The sequence below is a fragment of the Strongylocentrotus purpuratus genome, unplaced genomic scaffold (genome assembly GCF_000002235.5).
Source record: "Strongylocentrotus purpuratus isolate Spur 01 unplaced genomic scaffold, Spur_5.0 spur5_scaffold_19, whole genome shotgun sequence".
NCBI classification, from domain to species: domain Eukaryota; kingdom Metazoa; phylum Echinodermata; class Echinoidea; order Camarodonta; family Strongylocentrotidae; genus Strongylocentrotus; species Strongylocentrotus purpuratus.
In genome coordinates, this window is record NW_022145604.1 from 21173732 (window position 1) to 21197236 (window position 23505).

The 23505-nt window shown below is 38.9% G+C and overlaps 1 protein-coding gene across 2 annotated transcripts in view; it reads right to left on the reverse strand.

Annotated features, from left to right (window-relative positions):
* LOC105440918 (mucin-17-like) overlaps window positions 1-23505 on the reverse strand; it is an 86715-nt gene that overhangs the window by 59777 nt on the left and 3433 nt on the right. For both annotated transcript variants that reach the window (XR_004064970.1, XM_030990570.1), the window contains exons 2-5: window positions 18211-18326; window positions 13748-13824; window positions 9554-9620; window positions 8023-8105 (exon numbers count right to left, since the gene is read on the reverse strand). Coding sequence is in view for 1 of the 2 variants with exons in the window: in XM_030990570.1 (XP_030846430.1) it covers window positions 8023-8105; window positions 9554-9620; window positions 13748-13824; window positions 18211-18326 (343 nt within the window). In the remaining variant the exon portion in view is untranslated. The remainder of the gene's footprint in view (window positions 1-8022; window positions 8106-9553; window positions 9621-13747; window positions 13825-18210; window positions 18327-23505) is intronic.

The following is a 23505-nucleotide window of genomic DNA, read 5'->3' on the forward strand; positions in this document are numbered from 1 at the left end:
CAATACGAATTGCATTATGCAACGTCTAGACATAAAGGTCGAGTCCCTGGGGACTTGGATCACGATAATGCCGATAATACTTTACCGATGACCAGATTTCAAGTAAAGTTTACTATAAAGAACCAATTCCGACATTCAGAAATGATTTTCGGTGACTGATGTGTCAGATGTGATCATTCACAAAGGAAAGGCCAGCACACAAAAACAAATTACAGTTTTTCTCTCTCAGCTCTCTTTATGTTCATGTAATCTTTGTAAAAGTTCGTTCCCGATTTTGGGGCGATAGGGTCTTGACCCCAAACCGCCAACAAAAAAATGAAGAGAGAGAGAGAGAGAGAGCGATAGAGAGAGAGTCAGAGAGAGAGAGAAGGTAAAGCGGAGAGTAAGGGAAAGGAAGAAGAGGAAGAAGAAAAGAAAAGGGTGAAAGGAAGGAGATCGGGGGCGAAAGGCCTTCGCCACCCCCTCCCCCCTCCCCTCAGCAAAAGAGAGATAGAGAAAGAGAGAGAGAAAGAAGGAAGGAAAAATAAGGGAAAGGGAAAGAAGAGACAAAGGGAAAGCAAGAAGAAAAGAAAAGGGGAAAGAAGGAGATCGGGGAGCCGCCGAAAGGGCTTTGCTTCAAAGGCTGTTGCCCCCCCCCCCCCCCCCCCCAAGCAAAAAGAAAGAGAGAAGGAAGAGAAGGGAAAGAAAAAAGGGAAAAGAGGAGATAAAGGGAAAGAAAGAAAAGAAGGGGGATATCAGTTGCAGTTTTCCCGCCAACAAGTTGGGGATCGGGGGGGATGGCCCTTGTCCCCACCCCCCTTCTACAGCAAACTTAAAAGAGAGAGAAAGGAAGAGAAGGGAAAGGGAAAGAAAAGAAAGGTACGGGAGATCAATTGTGATTTTTCCCACCACGCGGTGTGGATCGGGGGCGAAATGCCTTCGCCTGCCCTCCCCTGGCAAACAAAAAGAGAGAGAGAGAGAAGGAAGGAAAAGAAGGGAAAGGGAAAGAAGAGAGAAGAGGAAAGGAAGAAGAAAAGAAAAAGGGAAAAAAAGGAGATGGGGGGCGGAAGGGCCTTGCCGCCCATGCTGTTGCCACACTCCCCCCGCAAAACAAGAGAGAAGGAAGGAAAGGGTAAGAAACAAAAGAGGAAAAGAAAAGAAGGGATATCAGTTGAAAAAGAGGAGAGCTAAAATGGAACACAATAGAGGAAGAAGAAAAGAAAAGGGTGAAAAGAAGCAGAGATCAGTTGCGATTAATCCCACCAAAATCGTGTGGATCGGGGGGAGGGGGCGAAAGGCCCCTGCCTCTCTCAGCAAACTTAAATGTGTGAGAGAGAGAGAGAGAAGTAAGGGAAGGGAAAGGGGGGGGAAGAGGAAGAAGAAAGGTAGGGGAGATCAGTTGCAATTTGTCCCGATTTGTACCCCTCCCCCCCCCCCCCCCTTAGCAAAGAGAGAGAGAAGGAAGGAAAAGAAGGGAAAGGGAAATAAGAGAAATAGAAGAAGAAAAGAAAAAAAGCGAAAAGAAGGAGATTGGGGGCCGGAAGGGCCTTGCCGCCCATGCTGTTGTCCCCCCCCCCCCCCCCCCCCCGCGCAAAACAAGAGAGAAGGAAGGAAAGGGAAAGAAACAAAAGAGGAAAAGAAAAGAAGGAATATCAGTTGCAATTTTTCTGCAAACAAGATGTGGATCGCGGAGAAAGGCCTTTGCCTCTGCCCCCTCCCCGACCACCCCACCCCCTCCCCGCCAAAAAAAGAGAGAAAGAAGGGAAAGGGAAAGAGGAGAGCTAAAATGAAACACAAAAGAGGAAGAAGAAAAGAAAAGGGTGAAAAGAAGCAGAGATCAGTTACGATTAATCCCACCAAAATCGCGTGGATCGGGGGGAGGGGGCGAAGGGCCCCTGCCACCCTCAGCAAACTTAAATGAGAGAGAGAGAGAGAGAGAGAGAGAGAGAGAGAGAGAGAGTAAGGGAAGTGAAAGGGAAAGAGGAGAGAAAGGGACAGAAAACAAAGAGGAAGAAAAGAAAAGGAATTAGGGAAGATCAGTTGCGATTTTCATTGGTTCTTCTATCATCATTTTACAATTATCATTGTACAAATATATTTATATATTCATTTATTTATTCCTGTTTGATAACAAAAATATGAATATAAACTCATAAACTCATAACAGCAACAAAATTAAATGTAGGAGTAAACTATCTTGCTGGGAGCAAGAAGCGCAACAATTATCATGCATTTGCATGTACATGTCAGTGTATCATTAATATAATTCATATTGTTTAATTACATCTCGTGAAATAGTATGCATTCAAGCTTTGGGGATTGTTTGTTGGTGTATTTGTATGAAAGAAAGCGTTTGGAGCTTATAATGCACATGTTGCAATTTCAGGTGCAACTTAGTGTTCAAATATGGAACACGCACGGCCAGGCACTAGTGTAGGAAATCTTCAAATGTTAATCAGGTATATGACTAAATTACTTGTCTGTTGCCTTACGAAAAAGTTTATATTTAGTCAGGCCTGAATTGAGTCGCAAAACAATTATTATGTTAAAAGGAAAAAAACTTATTTGATGACATTCGAAATTCCCCAATAACCAATACGATTGGAGAGCGAGTACTCGTTTTTGTTTTTCTTCAAAACTTACTCAACTATAAATAGCTGGCCCGGATACTTGAGCCTCTCACAAAACGCAAGTATAGGCCTGATGTGTCGTCAGTGGCGTCGCTAGTCCTTTTTCAGTGGGGGGGGGGGGGGGGGGGTAGAGGTCAACGATTCCCGACAAAACAAGCCACCAATTAATTACCGACAAAATTAAATGATTCCAATATCTACAAATTTAACCCTATAAACCCGGGGCCAAAGGCTAAATTGTTATGCGCAAATGGTCATTGTCATCGACGACATCAATATACAAATTATTTTGTTAACTTAGTAAGCATCATAGCTATATATTTTAATGCAGGCGCGTAGCTAGAATCTTATTTCAGGGAGGGGCGGTATTGAGCAAGCGAATCACTTAAAGAGTGCGCAAAGCGCTCCCTAGGTGGGGGAGGGGATGGGTGAAAGGCATCCCGCGCGAAGCGCAGTAGCTTAGACGTTCCATTAAATTATTATGAAAAGAAGACGATTTGTTGTACCGTTCTCGACTCTTAATCCTTGTCTGAATTCAGTTTCCCCATCCCACACGAAGCGTGGAGGCTTAGACGTTTCATTAAATTATTATAGAAAGAAAACAATTTGTTGTATACCGTTCTCTACTCTTAACCCTAATTGTCTGAATTCAGTTTCTCCCCCTCTCGCGCGAAACGCGGGAGCTTCGACGTTTCATTAAATTATTAGAAAAAGAAGACGATTCATTGAACCGACTCTTAATCATTGTCTGAATTTTCAGAAATGTTTCTTTGTCCGATAAAAAGTCACAGTTCTAAGGGGAACAAATTGCTGGCCGACCGACGTAAAAAATACCACCGACTTCAACCCCACACCCCCCCCCCCCCCCCTTTAGCGACGCCCCTGAATGTAGAGTGGCCTGAGCGGGTAGGCACAGGGCGTGGTTCTAAACTTACAGAGACACTTCGATGAAGACACCTTTATTTCATGATTGCGTGTGTTGAACTGCCATGGGCTTTACAACTTTAAACCTCCAGGGTTTATTTTGCATATATAGGGATTTACATGATCATTTATAGAATAAAAGGAAATAATGAATATTCAAATATCATAGGTAGCAAATAAAGGATGACTAACAGAGGAATGAAAACAAACAGATAGGAGAGGATGATCAAGCATAATGATGTGCACCAATCTATAAATGTGAATTACTAAGTAGCCTGTTCACACTACAGCTCTACAATAACAAAGCATTTGTAGCCTTACTTTTAAGCAGTTGAAGAAATTAATAAAAGTAGGCCTACTTGAAGAAATCGTTGAATTATAAGATATTCAGTTTATTTTATTAAGTATGACAAAACACACATTTAACACCTTTGGAAAAAATAATACCCCAGGAACGTGAAAAACCAACTTTTATTGTCACACATGCTATAATCGGACATATTTAAAAACAGAAATGTGGCACCACCCAAAAATATAATTCTGAGATCCTTCTTTGTCTTTAATTTGCACCTGAAAATAAATTCTTTGTTCCTCGTCTATGTCATCGCGGCGAAAAATTTCAGACTTTTCTTCTTTTCATGCAGCCTCAGACAAATGTGCCAAAGAAGTTTTGTCTTCTTGTGTTCCTGGAAACAAAGTTTGGGCAATAGTTTTCAAGTTCAGTTTATCTTTACGAGATTTATATATGTGTAATATTAAGCTTTGGTTGAGATTTCTTTGGGTCATTGTACTTATCAGAGAAGTTTTGATCCGTTTCAAGACAGAGAATGTTCTCTCGCAAGTTGCCGTTGTAACCGGGATTGTAAGGTAAATGAGAAGAAGGATGTGCACCTTTGAGAATGATCTCTTATAGATTGGACTGTTGTTGAAAATCTCACAGATTGTTTTAATGTATATTTGATAGGTTTACTCTCATCGTCGCACACGTCTTGGAGGCTTGTTAGCTGCCGAGTTAATGCTACAAAGTCAATATCTCCGGCATACACTTCCCTCAACTCATCAGCACGAACAAAATATTGGGGAGGGGGCTCATGATAACCGAGCCCGGCCGAATTTTTTTTTTTTTTTTTTTTTTTTTTTTTTTTTGGGGGGGGGGGGGGGAGGTGGCTCAATATCCGGGCCCCTCAAAAATATCGGGGGGCTCCGTGATGTTATCCGAGCCCCACCAAAAACACTTGAGGGGGGGCTTATGATATCTGAGTCCCTCCAAAATATTTGGGGGTTTAAATGATATCCGAGATCTACCAAATATATTTTTTGGGTCAATGATATGCGAGATTCGATGTCTGAGCCAGGCGCGGATCCAGGATTTCTTAGGGGAGGGGGCCCAACTTTTTTTTTTTTTGGCTCCCGAAAATTTGAAAATCGCGCCGGCCGAAAAGTCGCTCAGTGGGGGGGGGGGGGGGGGGGGGGGTTGGTACAGAGCACAATTTTTTTTTTTTTTTGCTCCCGAAAATTTGAAAAATGCGCCGGCCAAAATTTCGCTCAGTGGGGGGGGGGGGGGGGGGGGGGTAGTGAGCACATTTATTTATTTTTTTGATCCTCAAAAAAATTTCAATTTGCACCCCCCCCCCCTTGAGCGCCAGGGGGGGAGGGCCCAACCTCCAAAAAGGTTAAAAATCACGTGATTTTACATGATTTTTTTTCTCAAGGGGGGGGGGGGGGCCCGGGCCCCCCGGCCCCCCCCCCCCTGGATCCGCCACTGGTCTGAGCCCCCCTCTCTCCTCCCTAAATAAATATTTATAAAATGTTTATATTTGAATGGTACGTCTGTAGATTATAGGTATACATGAGTTTCATGCCTAGAATATAATCATTGGGGAGGAGGGGGGTTCATGATATCTCCGAGCCCAGCAATAAGTCTCGGATGCTGCTCAATGATATCTGAGCCCCACTTAAAATATTGGGGGCTCAATGGTATCTTAGCCCCTAAGGACTCAATGATATCTTAGCCCCACCAAAAGATTGGGGGGCTCAATTAATGATATCTATAAGCCCCGCCAAAAATATTGGGGGGGGGGCTCAATGATCTCTGAGCCCCCCCCCCCCCCCCCCAATATATTTTTTGGGGGGGGCTGCGCCCCCATTCCCCCTCCCCCCGGTTCCAAAGCGTAATTACAGTTCAATGAAGTCTATTTTTTGACACTTAAAGGGATTGGGTAACTTTGTTTTAGGTTCTGAAACAAAAAATTCTGGAATGATAGTTAGGGCTAGTTCTGATCGGAAAACGACCCAAATATCGGAGTATGGCTAGCTGCCCCAGGGCCTTTTCCTATATACGGATCAGAGAAAAAATACTTAAAACATTTCGGGGGTTACTTTTATGACTTTCGGGGGCTCTTTTTGGCATTTCGGGGGCTAATTCACCCCGAGCCCCCGTGTATTTTTCCTCCTGATACGGATAAGTGAGTGCCCTGATGGGTCTACTTCTAACTCGTGTATTTAGCCCTTCTTTCTTTACTTGTTCCTTTCCTTTCTTTTTTCTTTCCTTTCCTTTCTTATTTTTTCAAAGAGGGGGGGGGGGCGGGTCCATCGCCCCCCGTATATCCTCGCCTGAGTGACACCCACACAACTAACCTTATTTATTACCGAACAAAAACATGAAGAAAGAGCCCCCTCGACACCATAGGTGTAAGTATTCAGCCAGTTCCTACCCCCCCCCCCCCCCACCAATACAAACTTTAAAAGTGATTTTTTTTTTTCTAATTTGATACCAGTGATATACAGATGTTGCTGAAATGGCCTAATTTTCCGGGATTTTTCCTCGCTTTTTAATAAATTATACTTTTTATGCGTTTGTTGGAGAATGACATATATCACAATTTACAGTCAGGCAAGAAATGTGCTTATTTACTATTTAGAGGCCGACATGTCAGGTCCCGCGGAACGGCGGGCTTGGGGGCTCAAGCCCCCCCCCCCCCCTCCCACCCCACACTTTTGAAAAAGTATATTAAAGAGAATTAAATAGAAAGAAATAGAAAAGAAAGTATGTAACCGTAATTAAATGCCCATACCCCTGAGCTAATTCCGGGGGCTCTACCCCCTGGACCCCATCTTGGGCCCTAAGGCTGGCCCCATGATGCTAATCTGACCTTAATTGTAATGCCTAAAACCATGAATATGGTATTAAAATATGCTCATCTGACCGTAAGTACGAAGCCACGTACAATCGATTACAACAGTAATTGTGGGGCCAATATCACGAGTATGCCTTCATAGAGTAAATGTTTTAAAGAAAATATTCACTTCTACTTTCAAAAGGACTGGCCCATTTGCTATTGTAGAGAGTTATTATTATGTAATTTCTAGAAAAAATGCCAACCACATGATTTGCAATGAGTCTAAATACATTGATTTGCCGAGTTTCTTCCTTTTATCAAATATACAAGTAAAACAATGGGGGGACAGACTGCGCGGATAGCAATCCGCACGGATCGTCCGAGGGACGATCCGGGCGAGTCACGGACGATCCGTGCGAGCAGAAAACCCGCATATTATGTCCGACGGACAAACGAAAATGGTAGGACAAACGGCGCGGTCACACCGGCACGTCAAGCTACTTTGCTTATTTCTGTATCCCTCCTGCATCTAATGTATGTTAATTATGCATTCAATATATTTGTTTAAATTCAATATATTTGTTTAATATCGTTTATTATCTGTATAAAATTATATACACTTGAAATATGATCAAGCCATATTATGTTCATTAAAATGTATGATGAAAAAAAGAAAAAAGATGCAGAAACCAATAAATCAAATCAAATCAAATCAAATCAATGTGTAGTACAAATGAATGGGAGGGATGAAAATTAGAGGGTAAGAAAAGGAGAGAATCAGAGAAAACAGAGTACGTGAACAGAGGTATGGAAATGAGAGGGAGAGGGGAAGAGTGTGTGTGAGAGAAGGGGAGGGGAAGGGAATATAGACGAGAATATAGAAACATTGCAACTTACAAGTGTGAATCAATGATGATTGCTGTAATATACTATAAACATATTGTAAAAACATGGAGGAAAGTGATAGGTGATAAGGGTTACAATGTGTGTAATTGGGAGGGATGAAAATTAGAGGGTACGAAAAGGAAAGGAACAGTGAAGGCAGAGTACGTAAACAGAGGTATGGAAATGAGAAGGAGAGGGGAAGAGTGTGTGACAGAGAAGGGAAGGGGGGGAGAAGGGGATGAGAGAAACTAGTGGCGGGAAAATAGTTCGTAATAGGGGTTACTGAGGGGTGGGGAGTGAGCCTGTGGAGGAGAGAGGAGTGAGATAGGGGAAGGGCGGGATATCTAAGAGCTAAGGAAGAAGACAGGGGTGAGAAAAAGAATAGGTGAGGAGACAGTGAAGGAGGAAGAATTGGATATTGGAAAACAACAGAAACAAATCATTATTAAATTTGAATGACATCAGATAATCAAAAAGTAACATACCTTAGTCCATTGCAGACATCGATAGACACAAACGATCCTGGTATCTCTTCAACGAAACCTTCATAATGACACTCTGCTGGGATCTTCGAAAGATAAAAGAAAAAGATATATGAATTCCAACATATCAAAAATATTATTTTTTAAACAGGTTTTGGGGGATATTTCTTAATCAACAATATCATACTAGTTTTATTTGTCTGTACTAAACGATGTGTCTTAATATCAATCGGTTAATTTACAAATTAAATATATTATTGAACTCAAACAATTCATTTCAAAATGCAGAACTAAAATAGTGCTCATGAAACTAGCTCAGTGCATTCCCCTTTTTACAAACGGATGCAAGACGGAACCAACATAAATATTTCAAACATGAAAATTAAGAGTGCTTATACATGTTTACAATGGATGCGACTGGAATGACTGATAGTTCTGTAATTTGATAGCTTCTTTTGACGGATTTGACATCGGGAAGTAACATATTTAAAGATAAGCTTGAGTTCTGGTAAGATCGAATTCTAACAGAATCCAACAAAACTTACACTGAATGTTTAATATTACAAAAAAATGACATGTGCCAAACGATTTTAGTAGAAAATGTATAGGGGCTGAATAATGAGCATAGAAAGATAATGAAAGTAAGGTAAGTAGTTCCGACATCATGTGCTTAACACAGGTCACTATGTGCACATGAGAGTTGTGGGTTTATAGAAGATTTCCAGCAAGTTTTTGTGAGGTTGTTTTATATTACTGGTTCAAAAGCTCGGAGCTCAAGATTAGCTTTAAAGATACTATGTCGCTTTTGCAGCCAATATCAAATTCTGTAGAACTTTGCGGGAATTATGAATATGTCATGTATGTCCTATCTGTGAATTTTAAACGTTAGCAGTGTCGCAGTGTCCTAGTATTCAAATTTTGCAAGGAAACAGGTTTACTCTCAAGACTTCCCTGTTAGACACTATTGAGTGACTGACTGACATCTTTTTTTCTTTGGTAATAACATACATGAAGTGAGCTGTAACAGGTACATGAGCATTTGTATACATCAATAACCCACTACTTGTAATGGCCAAAATTGAAATGATTGAATCTTTGTGCAGCACAAAACGTACGACCATTCAGTACAAGGGTCTGAAAAATCAGACTATTACTTAAGTGATTGCAGTCACTTATGTCGATTCGACAACTAATGGTCTTTATTTTTCAACAAAATGCCATTTTCAAACCCTTTCGTTTTGAGGGAAGTTCTAAATAAGTTTTGTCTTTCAAATGCTGTTGGAATGTAACCTTCTTCATTTGTTTGACCTGCAAATGGGACATAATACCTTTAAGGTCAGTGGAGAAACACACCTTTAAAAAATCATTTACAAAGAAGACGCTTTTCGTGAATACAATACTATCAATATTCTGACTTAATCTGATCTAGCCTAAAGAAATTTCTGCATTCCAGGTACATATTTACCACACGTGGGTGGAGAGTAGTAAATATAGATTATTGTCTTGCAAAAGGTTTGTAATTTCTATGACTCACTGGCCTTGAACCGATGATCTGTTGCGATGCGACCAATATTTCTTTAGCTCCCCAAACTGCATGATGTCTGCAAATATGAGAAGAAGAAAAATGGAGTAAAATAATAATATGTATTTTGAAGAAAATGCATATATATATAATATATAATATAATATGACATAATGATAATGCAAATTAAAAGCAATTAATTCAACCGAAAGGTATGATCACAAAGATCAATTTTCAATAGTATTATATGTCGTATTCTGAACAAGATGAACAATACAATGGTATATCAATATCAATCATAAGTATACATGCTTATGATATTTGGCCTCTGTATTTATCTTGATTTTTTTTTTTACTCACATCCATACTTTCAAGTTTTCAATGATATATTTTATATGAGTGTATTTAAGTTGTCACTCTGTATGTAAATCAATTTTATAGTAGGCTTGCGGGTGCACCATGTGAAAGAGAGGGAGGATTGAGGAGTCCTAAAAAGGACTCTCGGTAATCTTTCTTGATTTTTTTTTGTAGTCCTGAAAAGGACTGTTGGTATAGTCTTGAAAAAGACTGTTGGTTATCTTTCTTAGCTTATAGTTCTAAGGTGAACTATACACCCACGTGTTGTAAATAAGTACCTGGAATGCAGCCACTCATCCTCTCCAAGCGCTAAGCTACGAAAGATAACCAACAGTCTTTATCAAGACTATACCAACAGTCCTTTTCAAGACTACAAAAACCTCAATAAAGATTACCGAGAGTCTTCTTTAGGACTCCTCAATCCTCCCTCTCTCCCACATGGTGCAACCGCAAGCCTACTGTATATCTACATTACCATGCAAGCCAACACTTACAAGCAGCTTCTAATATTATTGTTATTTGAATGTTTAATATTTGATTTATCAATAAATGCAGAAACATCTGCTAAAAAAATATCATGTAATCCAAACATGATTTCTATGTGACATTCAAAAGGATATTGATACTGGCTTAAATTTGATTAAATGAAAGTCATTGTGATTATGTATTTTACTCCAATTTTCTGTTTGTCTGTCTGAGTGTGTGTGCGTCTGCGTGTGCCTGAGGCTCTTTCTTGAAATATTATTCATTCAGTTCACAAGATATTATATTGTTAAAGTTAAGTTCAAGTTCAAGTTTTATTATTTCCACATTCCCTTAAAAACATACCATGAACATAAATGATATGAAGAATAGCATATGTATATATATATATATAAACAATATATAACAGTAAAAAATAAAAATGTGGAAGGGAACCGCATAGGCCTTTGGCCTTTCGAGGCAAAACACTAACAAATATATAAATGAGTAATAAAAAAAGTTTATAATTCTGTTATGTTTCTTTAATAATTAATAAATAAACGTACCGTGTATATATGTTTTGTTCTGCATTTGTAATAATTGATGTGAAAATTGAAAGATGCGATATGTTAACATTTATTTCATTTATGTTAAAGGAATTTAACTTCAATATCTTGTAATATAATATTATGTTAGATTATATATATCATCATTGTGCTATTCACTATTATTTGTACATTGAATGAACAAGAAAATATCTTTCACAAAATGAATGCAAATGAATGTAAGCGACAGGGGATAAAATAAGGGTGCGTTGTGCTTGTTTAAAGTAGAATTCAACATTTTAACACGATTTTTCTTCTCTTTGGTAATGGATTGGTATTTAATCTGTGGAATGTCTCTGAGCAAGTTTCGGGACTGTACGTTCAATACGACACCAATCAACCTTTACTAACGTTGTGAAAGAGTCAACTTCTTTTGTGATTTACGTGTTTACGGCTCATTAAAGTTTCCGGTCCAGCTTGCTGTAAGCATGCTGCAATAGTAGGACAAAAAAGTTCTCACAGTTGACTAAACTGATTCAGTTGGTTTTCTCACAGTATTAACATTCTTAACATGTTTACGGAACGGAAACATTTCAGATAGATTTGGGCGCCATGGTGCAGATTATCGTCTGTTTTGAACATGAACTTCAAGCGCGTTACTCTTTCGAAATGACTAGAAATCTTTTCATTTCATTTCATTTCATTTCACTCTTTGATACTAAATCTTATTGAGCAATAATGTACGGGTTATGAAAATACTGCAAAGTCGTTTATTCATCGGTAGTAGCGATCTCTTTGCCTATTATTCCCATGCGCAGGGAAGACGTATTCAAGAGTCCGGCTTGTTGACCACTTCATGATTTCTTAGTACTACACATTTTGGTAAACCTGCATAAATCCAAATGAACGTAAAACAGATCTCTTGGATAAGACATATTGGTCAAGAAGAAAGTAATATGACTAATACTATTCACCATCCGTGCCATTAGCAAATTGTTTTGCAAGTTGCAAAGTGAATTCAAAACGCTCCGTATGATAGTGTCGAGCCACTTTACTATTTATGATAGATCTATCAAGACGATGGGCCACTTTCGTAATGTAACCAAATCTAATGCATAAGTCTTTGTGAAGTGCCTCAATACATATTATTTCAAGCACCTGATAAGAATAATAGTATTTCAATATACAGAATCTGAACTGCATACATTGATTGTTGTCAGGCAGAATAAACATTATGTCTTGACCTACCTAACAACACTTAATACACAAAGACTAATGCAATAAATGTGGTTACATTACGAAAATGGCCTATTGGTTTGGGTTTCTTGTGCCTGCGTGTGCTGGAGATTGTGTTCATGCGTGGGTATGTGCGTGTGCGCGTTGCGCGTGTGCGTTGTTGGTGTGTTGGTGTGTGTGGTAACCCAGTCTTTAGTAATCAAGGGTGTCTGTATAAAGACATGTGGGGGGCATGACATCAATGCCTATTTTCAAAGCAACTGTCGGAAAGTTTTAAACTTTCTTATCATCCATCTTGGGAAAACAGATATATCATATGCCTGGTAAGGACACTGTGTTGTGTTTTATTTGCTTATTTAAAAAGTTCGACTAATTTACTAATCTGTCCGTGAAGCAAATTTGAACCGACAGCATCCCCCTCCCCACCCAAGTGGGTTATCAACCTTTATTTCAATAGAGTTATTCATTTAGAATATATCTTGTCCAAGAATGTAAGAAAAACACCCGGCATGTTTACTTACAACTGTTAGAAATATTAAATTGTTTGTACCTTTCAAAACGAAACTTATTGATCACATAATTCTGATAACAAAATCGTTCAATTGGAGCGATATGCACCTACCGTGACGCATTATGCCAAAATTTCTTCACAATTGATTGAAATTAAAAAGATCACTATGAAAAACCACTGACACTGTTGCACCTTTTACAAATGCAGTAGGCGTACAAACGTTCCATTTGTCTTTTTCATCGTTTATTAAGTCAAAAATATGTGTGTCAAACTGTTGGCGTTCTAGCCTTATTTTGACCTACTAACGCGAACGGTGTTCATTGACTTAAAAAGAAACGCGTGGGACTGGTTCACAGATTTCATACAAATTTTCTTTTTATGAGTTGATAGTCCCACACAGAAGACAATACTCTTTAACTGAATCAAATTCCTTTAACCGCATGGGGTGTAGCTAGTGTGATCCATATCAATTGAAATGCTAAGCATTCCTTCTGAAAATTATAATAACTTTAATGACAATTAAGACGCATGTTTATGAAATGATCAGAGATTTTTTATTTTTTATTACTCTAAATGTCACACAACAAAGGTGTACGTCACCTTTTGAACCCACTATCGGGTAGATTTACCAAACTTTTCTCTTCTGAGTGTGTTTCGGATGATCATATCTGATCATCCACCATGTGTGATGTTTGTTTTCGTACATTATGCGTCTTATCATTAATATGTGTAATGCCTTCTTCAAATACTACTACATAACAAACAGAGTGAACCACCAAACTAAAAATATGTGCCGGAGTGCATTTAAATTATTAATAAACTACAAGTCTTTCGTTTATTTTTTATTTACCATGATTACATTAATGACAAAGATACCTTTGTATGTGATTATTGTTATCTCTTTTCACTGGTTTCCTTTTTGAATCTTTATTTGTATATCTTTATTTTTAGTCAAACATTTTTTCTCCAAACAAAAAATCAACAAAAAATCAACAGCCATTTTGGGGCTGAAGCGAGTTACGGTGGTAAATTTAATGAATGCCAATTAAAGAAAGGTTATTGAATTATTATTGTTTCATCATTTTATATACATACCTGTTTTGTTCCAAATCCAGTGTAAAATGATGATCCCAGGCCTTGAATTCTACTTTCAAATGCGATACTTCTTGGTTCTGCAATTATATAGAGGGGAAAGATGGAATGAGACCGATAGAGAGAAAGAGGGAGAGAGGAAAGAGGAAGAGAGGAAAGAGAGAGAGAGCGAGATAGAGTGAGAGAGAGAGAGAGAGAGAGAGAGAGAGAGGGAAAAATAGAGAGAGTGAGTGACAAAAAGAAAGAGAAAGAGAAAAACAAGAAAGAAGCAGAGAGAGAGACACACACAGAGACACAGAGGAAGAGAGGGGGTAAATACAGAGAGAGAGTGAAAGAAAGTGGGAGGAAGGTTTCAAACTAAGAGTAAATACTATATGTGGTTTGAACATGAGAACATAATGTAAGCAATACAAGGATGTGGTAAACAAAATTACTAGCCCCAAAACAAATAGGAGGCTTATGACTTCCAACAAAGCGAAAAGTGAGTACAAACGAAACATGAAGTTAATTAATCATGTTAATAAACAGTCTGACGCTACACCGCTTCCCCAATGTTTGAATCATATTATGTAGGATTGACACACCTTCATAGTCATCCATATCCTACCTGCATGTTTGACAACTAAACTATTCCTTTGCTCTACTTGTCAAGCGATGTTGCGGTGAGATCAAGATCAAATAGATTCGTTCAAATTATAGGTCAAGCTAAACAAAACGGGACGGTACAGTATTGTAATTATTTTTGTACAAACAAGTCTCATTCTTTATTATACATTATAGATAACTAATGAATCATTCTGTTTAGTTTACGAAAGGTAACTCCCATCTGCAGTGACAGGTTTAGGCGGTGCACTAGCGATATGTTTGACACAGATTAAATAAGGTACACATATTTAGTCAAGGTCAATGAGAAGTAGACCGAAACCGTTGATTTAATTTAGACTTAAAGGCATAGGAGTTTAGGGGAGCACATGGACCCCTCCCCCTCCCTCTACCGCCACGATTATATCGGAATTCCAAATGTCAATTTATTTGATTAATTTAATCAATAAACTAATGATGGTGAAGTAGATGATGATGAAGATGATGGTATTTGTATCAATAAAAATGGTACAATAAAAAAAATACTAATTATAATAAAGGTAATGATTACAACAACAAAAATAATGATATCAATGATAATAATGATAATAACACCAACATAATCATCATCATCATTATCATTACTACATGTGCTACTACTACTACTACTACTGCTGCTGCTGCTGCTGCTACTATTTATATTGTTATTGAGAACACTTTTCAGTATTTCTGTGAAGGGAAAGAAATAAGAACTTTCAACTGATGCTGTTATCAGATCAAAGTACATTTTCCTCTTTTCTTCAACACAACGTATTAATTCTCCTTTGATTATAACAAGGATATTTGTTCCGGTGTAAACAGAATATTCCCTGGAGAAAAAAGGAGTGCATTCTTCTCATATATTATCACACAGTTAACAATGGTACTTAGGAAATGGCTGTTTGACTCAGCCAAATAGAAAAGTGGTGTTTAAGTAGATATGGCTCATCAGAATGACGAGTCAGACACTTTTGTCAGGTTAAGTGAGTGTGTGTATATGTGTGTGAGCGTACATGCGTGTGTGCGTACGTGTGTGTGCGTCAAGTTGAAATAGAAAGAGGGAGAGCCAGATCAAGAGATAGAAACAAGATAATAAAAAGAGAGTGATAAAATAAAGATTGATGGAAAGGGAGAGACAGAGAGAGAGAGACATAGAGAGACAGAGAGAGACAGAGAGAGAGACAGCGAGAGACAGAGAGAGACAGAGAGACAGAGAGAGACAGAGAGACAGAGAGAGAGATAGAATGTTAGAAATAGAGATAGACAGACATAGATGAAAATAGATGCTGCGAAAGATGGAAAGACACAGAGCGTGGGATAGAGAGGAAGAGAGAGAGAGAGAGAGAGAGAGACTGGTGGAAATTCTCACTTGACTTGTTTAGCACATTCCTTCTCACGCTTAGTATATTTATTCATAAACACGAAAATAGAGTAAACGCAGTATTAAGATACATTAATAAAAGTGTCAGGGGAGTTGTTATTTGCAAGTATTATGCGAGGTGTATGCGGTGACGAATAGCCACACGTTGCTAATAAGGTAGGCCTATCAGAAAGAGGGGGGCTCATAGTTAAAAGGCAGTGACAATCAGTTATCTTCTTTTTTATGTTGTATTTTGTTTTCTTTCTCGTTATTTCTCTTGTCAGATATTTTTCATATTTGTTCCCCCCCCCCCCTTCTCGAAGGGAACTCTGTTGAACACCACTTTAAACTGATGCGGTGTGTATTCTCATATCCTGAAGGTAGAGTCTGTCTAGACTTACTTATACTAATACTGAAATAAACACCCTGGAATTTAGAGTTATTGATTCGTGAGCTAGAATTATATGAACCCTCACTTTCTTCATGTGTTTAATGTTGTATTTTTAAAAAAAATTCTCTCTCACTAAATTCGTGTTTTGATTGATTACCTGATAACTGTTAAATAGTATTCTGATACATTACACTCGATTTCATTAAAAAAAAGGAAATAGATATGTTACTCATGCCCTTAACTGTACGTCATTGTAACATTCTTGCACGAAGGCTTTTTTATGCCGCTGTTGTTGTTATTTTGGTTAGTTAAAGTGGTGAAGCGTGAGTCCCACATTGAAGGCGACTTGGAAACTAAAGGCGAGAAAACAATGCTATTGCGTAAGGAGAAGACTGGGGAAGGGTCGTATCACTCCCTTTCTTTCTTTAATGCTATGGTCACATTACCCAAAAGTAGCCTGCTCGGCGGCCGAGCGGCGAGTTTTTAACCAATTCTGCCCGGCGGCTGGCGGCCACCGAGCGGCGGCCGCCCAGGCACCGCTCGTTTTTAGGGCATCGCTCGGTCGCCGCTGAAGTTTTTAGCGCGGAGTTAAAATTTGGGCGGCGCCTGCTCACTTTTCACTCACCGCCCAAAATACGCTCGGTGCCCGGGCGGTCGCCGCCCGGGCACCGACCTAATCGCTGGGCGATGCCTAATTCCAGCAGCGACCGAGCAGGCTACTGATCGGTCGGTCGCTGCTCTGATTTGTGACCATAGCTTTAGCGGGGAGTTTCCTCGTCATTCAATTCAAGGCTTGTGCCCTCTTATGCCCTTGGTATAATGAAACACGTCTGTTATTAACTTGAGATATTTCAAAATGTAACTTAGTATGTTGCTACAATATCTTGAACTGAAAAATTAAATGTACACGGTGTAGTGTAGACTGTCAGAGTGCATAACATGAAATAATGTTCTGGTAACTATTTGGTGCTACATGTATATACAAATCGATGTAATATTTTAATCCTGGCCTTCACGAAAGAGTTCCTCAATGTTAAACACACGATTTTGGTGACTTTATTGTTGTGTATGACGAGTCGGAGTCATATTTTAGTCCCGAAATAACTTCTGCTAAAGAGTTCGTGAATTTCATACACATTAGTCTGGTAACTATACTGTTGTATATTCGAATCAGTGTTACATTTGTTTTCATCCAAAAGAGTTCCTGACTTTCATAAACGGTATTCTGTTGACTATATAGTTGTATAATCGTGTTGGTGCCATATTCTTCATTCAACAGAATAACTCCCTGTGAAAGTGGTCGTGGATCTTTAATATATTATTCGGTTAACTATATTGTTTTATAAATGAGTCGGTGTCATATATTACTTAATAACCCCTACGAAACAGCTCATGAATTATACACACCATTCTGTGTACTTAATTATTGCATAGATAAGTAGGTGTCCTACTTTTCATCAAAAAGTATAACCCAATACGAGAGAGTTCATGACATTTATTTACACTATCCAGTGTACACAGCACGTAATTGTGTTATAGACTTTGACAGTTGACATTAATATATCACGGATAAAAGGGAAAAATCGATCGAAGTAAATTGTTTGGAAAATTTTACCCCCTAGGGTACGGGATAACAACCTCGTCCTTAATATGAACTTGTTATAGATGTGCGTATAAGATATGACCTGAAATATATCTCACGACGTGAAATTGCCGCGAGAAAATTGTAATTTTAAAGACATTCGCTTCTCTCAAGTGTTAGAGATCACAAGTCGGATCTTCTAATTCAATGCACTGATAGAACCTCCAATTTCTTTAGAAGATGTATACAATCAGATGACAAGTCGATAACGTCTTCAATGAGGAAATATATGCCTATTTAGGACACCTTTTTTAAGGTACTGAGCTACTGATAAATACAGGTAAATCCTGAACCATTATTTCTTTTATCTAACATTCTTAAGGTTGAACAAATATGAAGCTAGTTTACCTTGAAGTTACTTGTACATTCTACTAAAATGAGAAATCCCCCTGCAAGCCAATTTTAAAGAATTGTTAAGTTGTTTCCTTTAATGGTCAACATGGAGAACTTACCGGTGCATATTCTGTGTTGTTTTTTATGATTGGATAGAAAACATCACGTGATCCTCCTTGAAGACGCCATCTTGGATCATCGCCATTTGCTTGCCATAAGATATCATCCGACCCATCTGAAGTGAGAGAGAAAGCAAGAGAGAGAGAGAGAAGGAGAGAGAGAGAGAGAGAGAGAGGGGGAGATGGTGAGAGAAGAAAAAGAGAGAGAGAGATTTTTTAAAAACCAGAGAACGATAGAGAGTAAAATGAGAGAGAAAAATTAATACAACAAGAAAAAGCAAAGTTAGAAGTTGGTAAATATATCTAGACCAATAAATGTTCATCTTACGAGTAAAGTGGTTTTTGTCTCTTATATCTAACCGGTCGGAAGTAAATAATGTCACACAAGGGATATACCAATCGTTTACAAACCAATCAATATGTAAAACGCGAGGGTATATTTCGTGCAAGCGTAATGGATCTTCATTCATTCATAAGCATGATAAGTCTAAACGTCTTCGATATGATGATGATGTGTCACCTACTACATTTAGGGTCTTTAATAACCACGTATTTTAGAGATGTGTTATATTTCCTAGTTAATTATACCATCACATCTCAAATTAATGATACCCCTTGGCGTTCTTTCATCTCTTACAAACGACAGCTACCCCATTTATAGAATTATATACCACAATTACAATCAAATAATTATCTGGAGGTCAATGACTTTAATAGTGGGTAGTTGTCCGGAAGAGTAGGTGGTATGTCGCTATCTGGCCTAGGGTATTGTCCCAAGTGTAATTAACCAGGGGCAGTAGTCCTTGACTAATATGGACTTTTAGATTTGCACGTCGACATAATGGACTGCTACGTGTGACGTACTTTTAAGGCACTAGGACGTCACACGTAGTAATCCACTGTGTCGACGTGCACATATAAAAGTCCCTATTAATACACAGGGCAGTTGTCTCAGCGGTAGTTGTCCTACGGGTGGTAGTGCATAAGTTGTAGAGGTTTGTTGTCCAGTAGTAGTTGTCCCCAGGGTAGTTGTACAGGGACAGTTGTCCAGTTATAGTAATGTGGTTAGATGTTCAGGGGTAGTTTCAAAGCCTAAAATTCCATGGGAGGCAGTACAGGGAGTATCCATCCTAGGATATACAGTCCCAGGGTAGTTAGTATTCCAGGGGTAGTAGTTTCATGTAGGAATACAGGGCCGGGGTAGTTTCTAAGAGTGTTTCTGTCCCAGCTGTAGATGTGCTATGGATAATAGTACTAGGAAGAACTAAAGGGGTTGGTCGTCGAACTTGTCCTATGGACACTAGTCCATGTGGTGATTCAGAAGAAGTTGTTCAGAAGAAGTTGTTTAGGGATTAGTTGTGCAGGGGTAGTTTTCGGCAGGTTGTTGTACATGACGTAATTGTTTTTTTGAATACTTACGTAGGCGTGCATGTTTTCCTGCTCATTAGCCTTTGAGAAACTGACAGTAACACAGCGCTTTTCTCTTAACTACAAAATATGAATTTCGACTGATAAATAATCTGCGATCAATTCTCGAACTTCAATAGCCATCTTTGGACCTTGTCTTCGTGATTCATCGGGGGTATTATTCAACGCCAACGCACACGTTTTCTTTCAGGTTTAGGTGTTCATTCAAATATTGCCATTCAACAAATTCCTCACAAATCGACAAAGAATGTCCGCCATTGACTCGCTCAACCATACAAAGCCAGCCTTACAAGCCACATCATAGAATGAATTATGGAATTCATGTTTTCAAGCATGCATACCGTCTGTAAAACCAACATAGATTTACAATGATGAGTGTAAAGACCAGTGGGTTAAATAATGATGTAACAGTGTTCTTGTGGGAAGCTTGTTACAGGGTCATTTTTACCACTTATAATTTTGCTGTACGCCCAAACCTTTAGAACGACAGAACGCTTTATATATTTATTTTTTCAATGAAGAAGAAACATTTGTACAGTCACTTACTTTACACTTTAAAAAACTGTGTACACTTTAAATATACATTGCACTTGCCTCTTGTCAGTTATTCGAGACACTATTAAACCTATTACGCCTAATCTAACACCCAATCGCAAACCCAACACTAACCATATATCTTTGAAGAAACCTAACCCGCAGCAAATGTCGGCCAACAAATTAGCATTGCACAATAGAACTATCGGGGGCATGTCTATGATCACTAATCACCTAATATGGCTCATCTACCCAGTGACCTAATTCAACTAAGGTAATATTTATTTCATTGTAAGGTTCCTATAATAGGAAAAGGTCACTCACTCGGTGGGTCTATTCTGCTACAAAATATTATGACCACTTCCTTTTTTCAATTCTTTTTATCTGTTATTTTCTGGTAATTGCACGTGGGTCAGGGTTGGCTCTTTCAAAAAAAAACTTACATTTATATAAGCAGAAGATATTAGAACTTCATGAGATTTTACTCGTTATATAATTTGGAAACTTCTAGGAGAGTAAATGAATTCGAAATCACTGCCACTGTTTGATTAGAATCATGTAGGGCTTACATTTTTTTCAGAATTTGTATTAATATTACATCCCGGGTTTAATACCTAAATTGCATTTTGCATTATAAAACACTTTCCCACAGAGAAGAGTGACTTTACAACAAGGCTTGCGGGTGCACCATGTGTGAGAGAGAGGGAGGATTGAGGAGTCTTGAAAAGGATTCTCGGTAATCTTTCTTGAGGTTGTGTAGTCTTGAAAAGGACTGTTGGTTATCTTTCTTAGCTTATAGTTCTAAGGAGAAACTATAGCGCATGGTGCATCCGCAAGCCTACTGTTTATCTACATCACCATGCAAGCCGATACTCTTACAAGCAGCATCTACAAAGACTTTACTATTATTTTTTGTGTTACTTCCCACCCACTTCCCCCTTCATTTCTTTATCTCTCTCTTTCCCTCTACCTCTCTACCTCCTTCTGTCCTTCCCACTCTCTCCCTCCCTCCTCCCCTCCCTTGTTTTCTCTCTTTTATGTTGACTTATCCATGGTTGCAAAGCAGCTAGGAACTGTTAGTTTCAAGATGGAAACACAACTAGGTAAAGCGTATCGTTCGATTAGTATTTCAGTGAAGTGAAACTAAGTCACATAATTAAGTTGTCTCAGGAAAAAGAAAATGGGAGTGGTGAAAAGCTATAGTTTCAGCTATTTGTTTCATTCAAGCAACTGCCATGCTAAATAAACATACATAAATAGTGCAAAAAGTGAGAATAACATGATCAAAGTATGAGAACTGCACAAGTGACAGAAAATGGACATCAACAATAATAACTAGCCGATTCCGGATGTAATCTAGCTTAGTACATAGTTATGAATATTATTACTGGAAATTGCGACCTCACCCTTCCCAATATGTGTAAGAATTCGAGATCAGCCACCGTAGTTCCTTAGTGATTAATAATGTTTCACGCCCAGATAGTATGAGATGTTATATATTTCTATTCTTTGCTCTACTATTCTTTACACAGCTTCTGTCCGCCTCTCTGTTGCGGTCATCGTAATGGAATGTGCGTATCAATAAATGCCCATGAATCAAAAGTTCACCCTTCCGTCTGCAGTTTATTTTCAGAAGCTGGCAAAAGGTGACATAAAAGAAGCGAAGATGAAATGTAATGAAAAAGTTAGCTCTTTACAGATACCTGATACATTTGATACGTAATGAAATTTAAAGTTAGCGCATCTTTTAAACATGGCACGGTTTGACATTGCGCATTTTGGAGTATTCGCCTTAAAACTGATGGAATTGCTTCAGGAAGAGCTTTTCTTTCCTATTTTGGAAAGAATACTTCCACATAATTATGCATCATGCAATTCACTGTTGGTAGATTAATGAATAATGACTACAAACGTCATGATAATGTGTCCAATATTTTATCTAGGAGGATTAAACAATTTTGTTCCAAAGATCTTGTATCTATGAACTGGCTTACTACTATTTCTTGTTTTTCTTCAGGAAGTACAGAGCTATTACATCAAAGGCTCTTAATTGAGCAATCGAACTGTGTTTTTACAGATTATGTACATTTTGTTCATTTTTATATACATGTACATATTGATCTAATACGGAACATAAAACCAACCAACCAACCAATGACCCGACCTATCTACTTTTGTAGACGAACTGCACAGTATGCGCCATTGGCGTTGTACGCGAGAACTGGTGGGCGTGGCTGCAGAACTATACACACAAATTATTTAGCGGGTGTATCATTAATGTGGCTACTATCCCATTCATACCACTAAACCAAATTCCAAACCTGCCGGCAATCGACAGCATCATGTCCATAATGTGTGTTTTTCGTTCGGAGTATTGACATAGTGATTCTTTCGTCAGTGGGACTACGGGATTACAACATAATTTGCAATCGAGGGCAGACATAAAGGAGACCACAAAACCTCAAATATGCCACACAGAGGGGCTGACTTTACTCCTGTTCTTTGTCCGGGCTTACATTGTTCAGAAAATATTACATGAATACCATGGTTCTACGACGCACGGCCAGCGCATTGGAAATCGGAAAAGGCCGTGTGCCTAACTTTTGTCATGATTTTGGAAAAGCTAGCGAGCTGACACAAAATGCACAGCGTGTAGCTAGCGCGCTGTGCGTATACAGGGCGTGTGCTCCGCGTATGTCTGGCGCTGGTCTAGCGCGCTCAACGCACGTCTGGCGTGCCTTTGGCGTGTACATTCATGCGTCGAGCTCAGCGCACACTTTTCAGCATGCTCAAAAAATCCCGACGCACACAGCGAATGACGACGAATGCATAGCGCTGGTCCAGCGTTGGTCCAGCGCGCTCGACGAACGAGTAACGAGTGATGACTCACGCCTAGCGAACGACAACGCACTGGCCACAATTGCAAATTTTCCATGCGCCGGCCGTGCGTTCCCCATGCGTCCCCTCTGTGTGACCGGGCCTTTAAGAGCTTAGACATAGGATCACATTTAATACCATCTAATGAGGAAAAGTGAAATGTCCCTGCTCGCACCAAGTTAGTAGAGAAAGGGGATTACTATTTCCCCAAAGGGGTAAGATGTAGAAGATCGAAACGTGATGTAAGAAGATTTGGATAAATAAGACCTCATGAAAAGGTGCGTAAGATTGAATCATCATTGCTATAAAGACAACAATCTAACGAGGGAAAGTGACATTTCTCTGCTCGCACCAAATTAGTAGAGACAGATAATTAATATATCCCAAAGGGGAAAGATGTAGAAGATCGAAACGTGATTTAGGAAGATTTTGATAAATAACAACTCATGAAGAAGT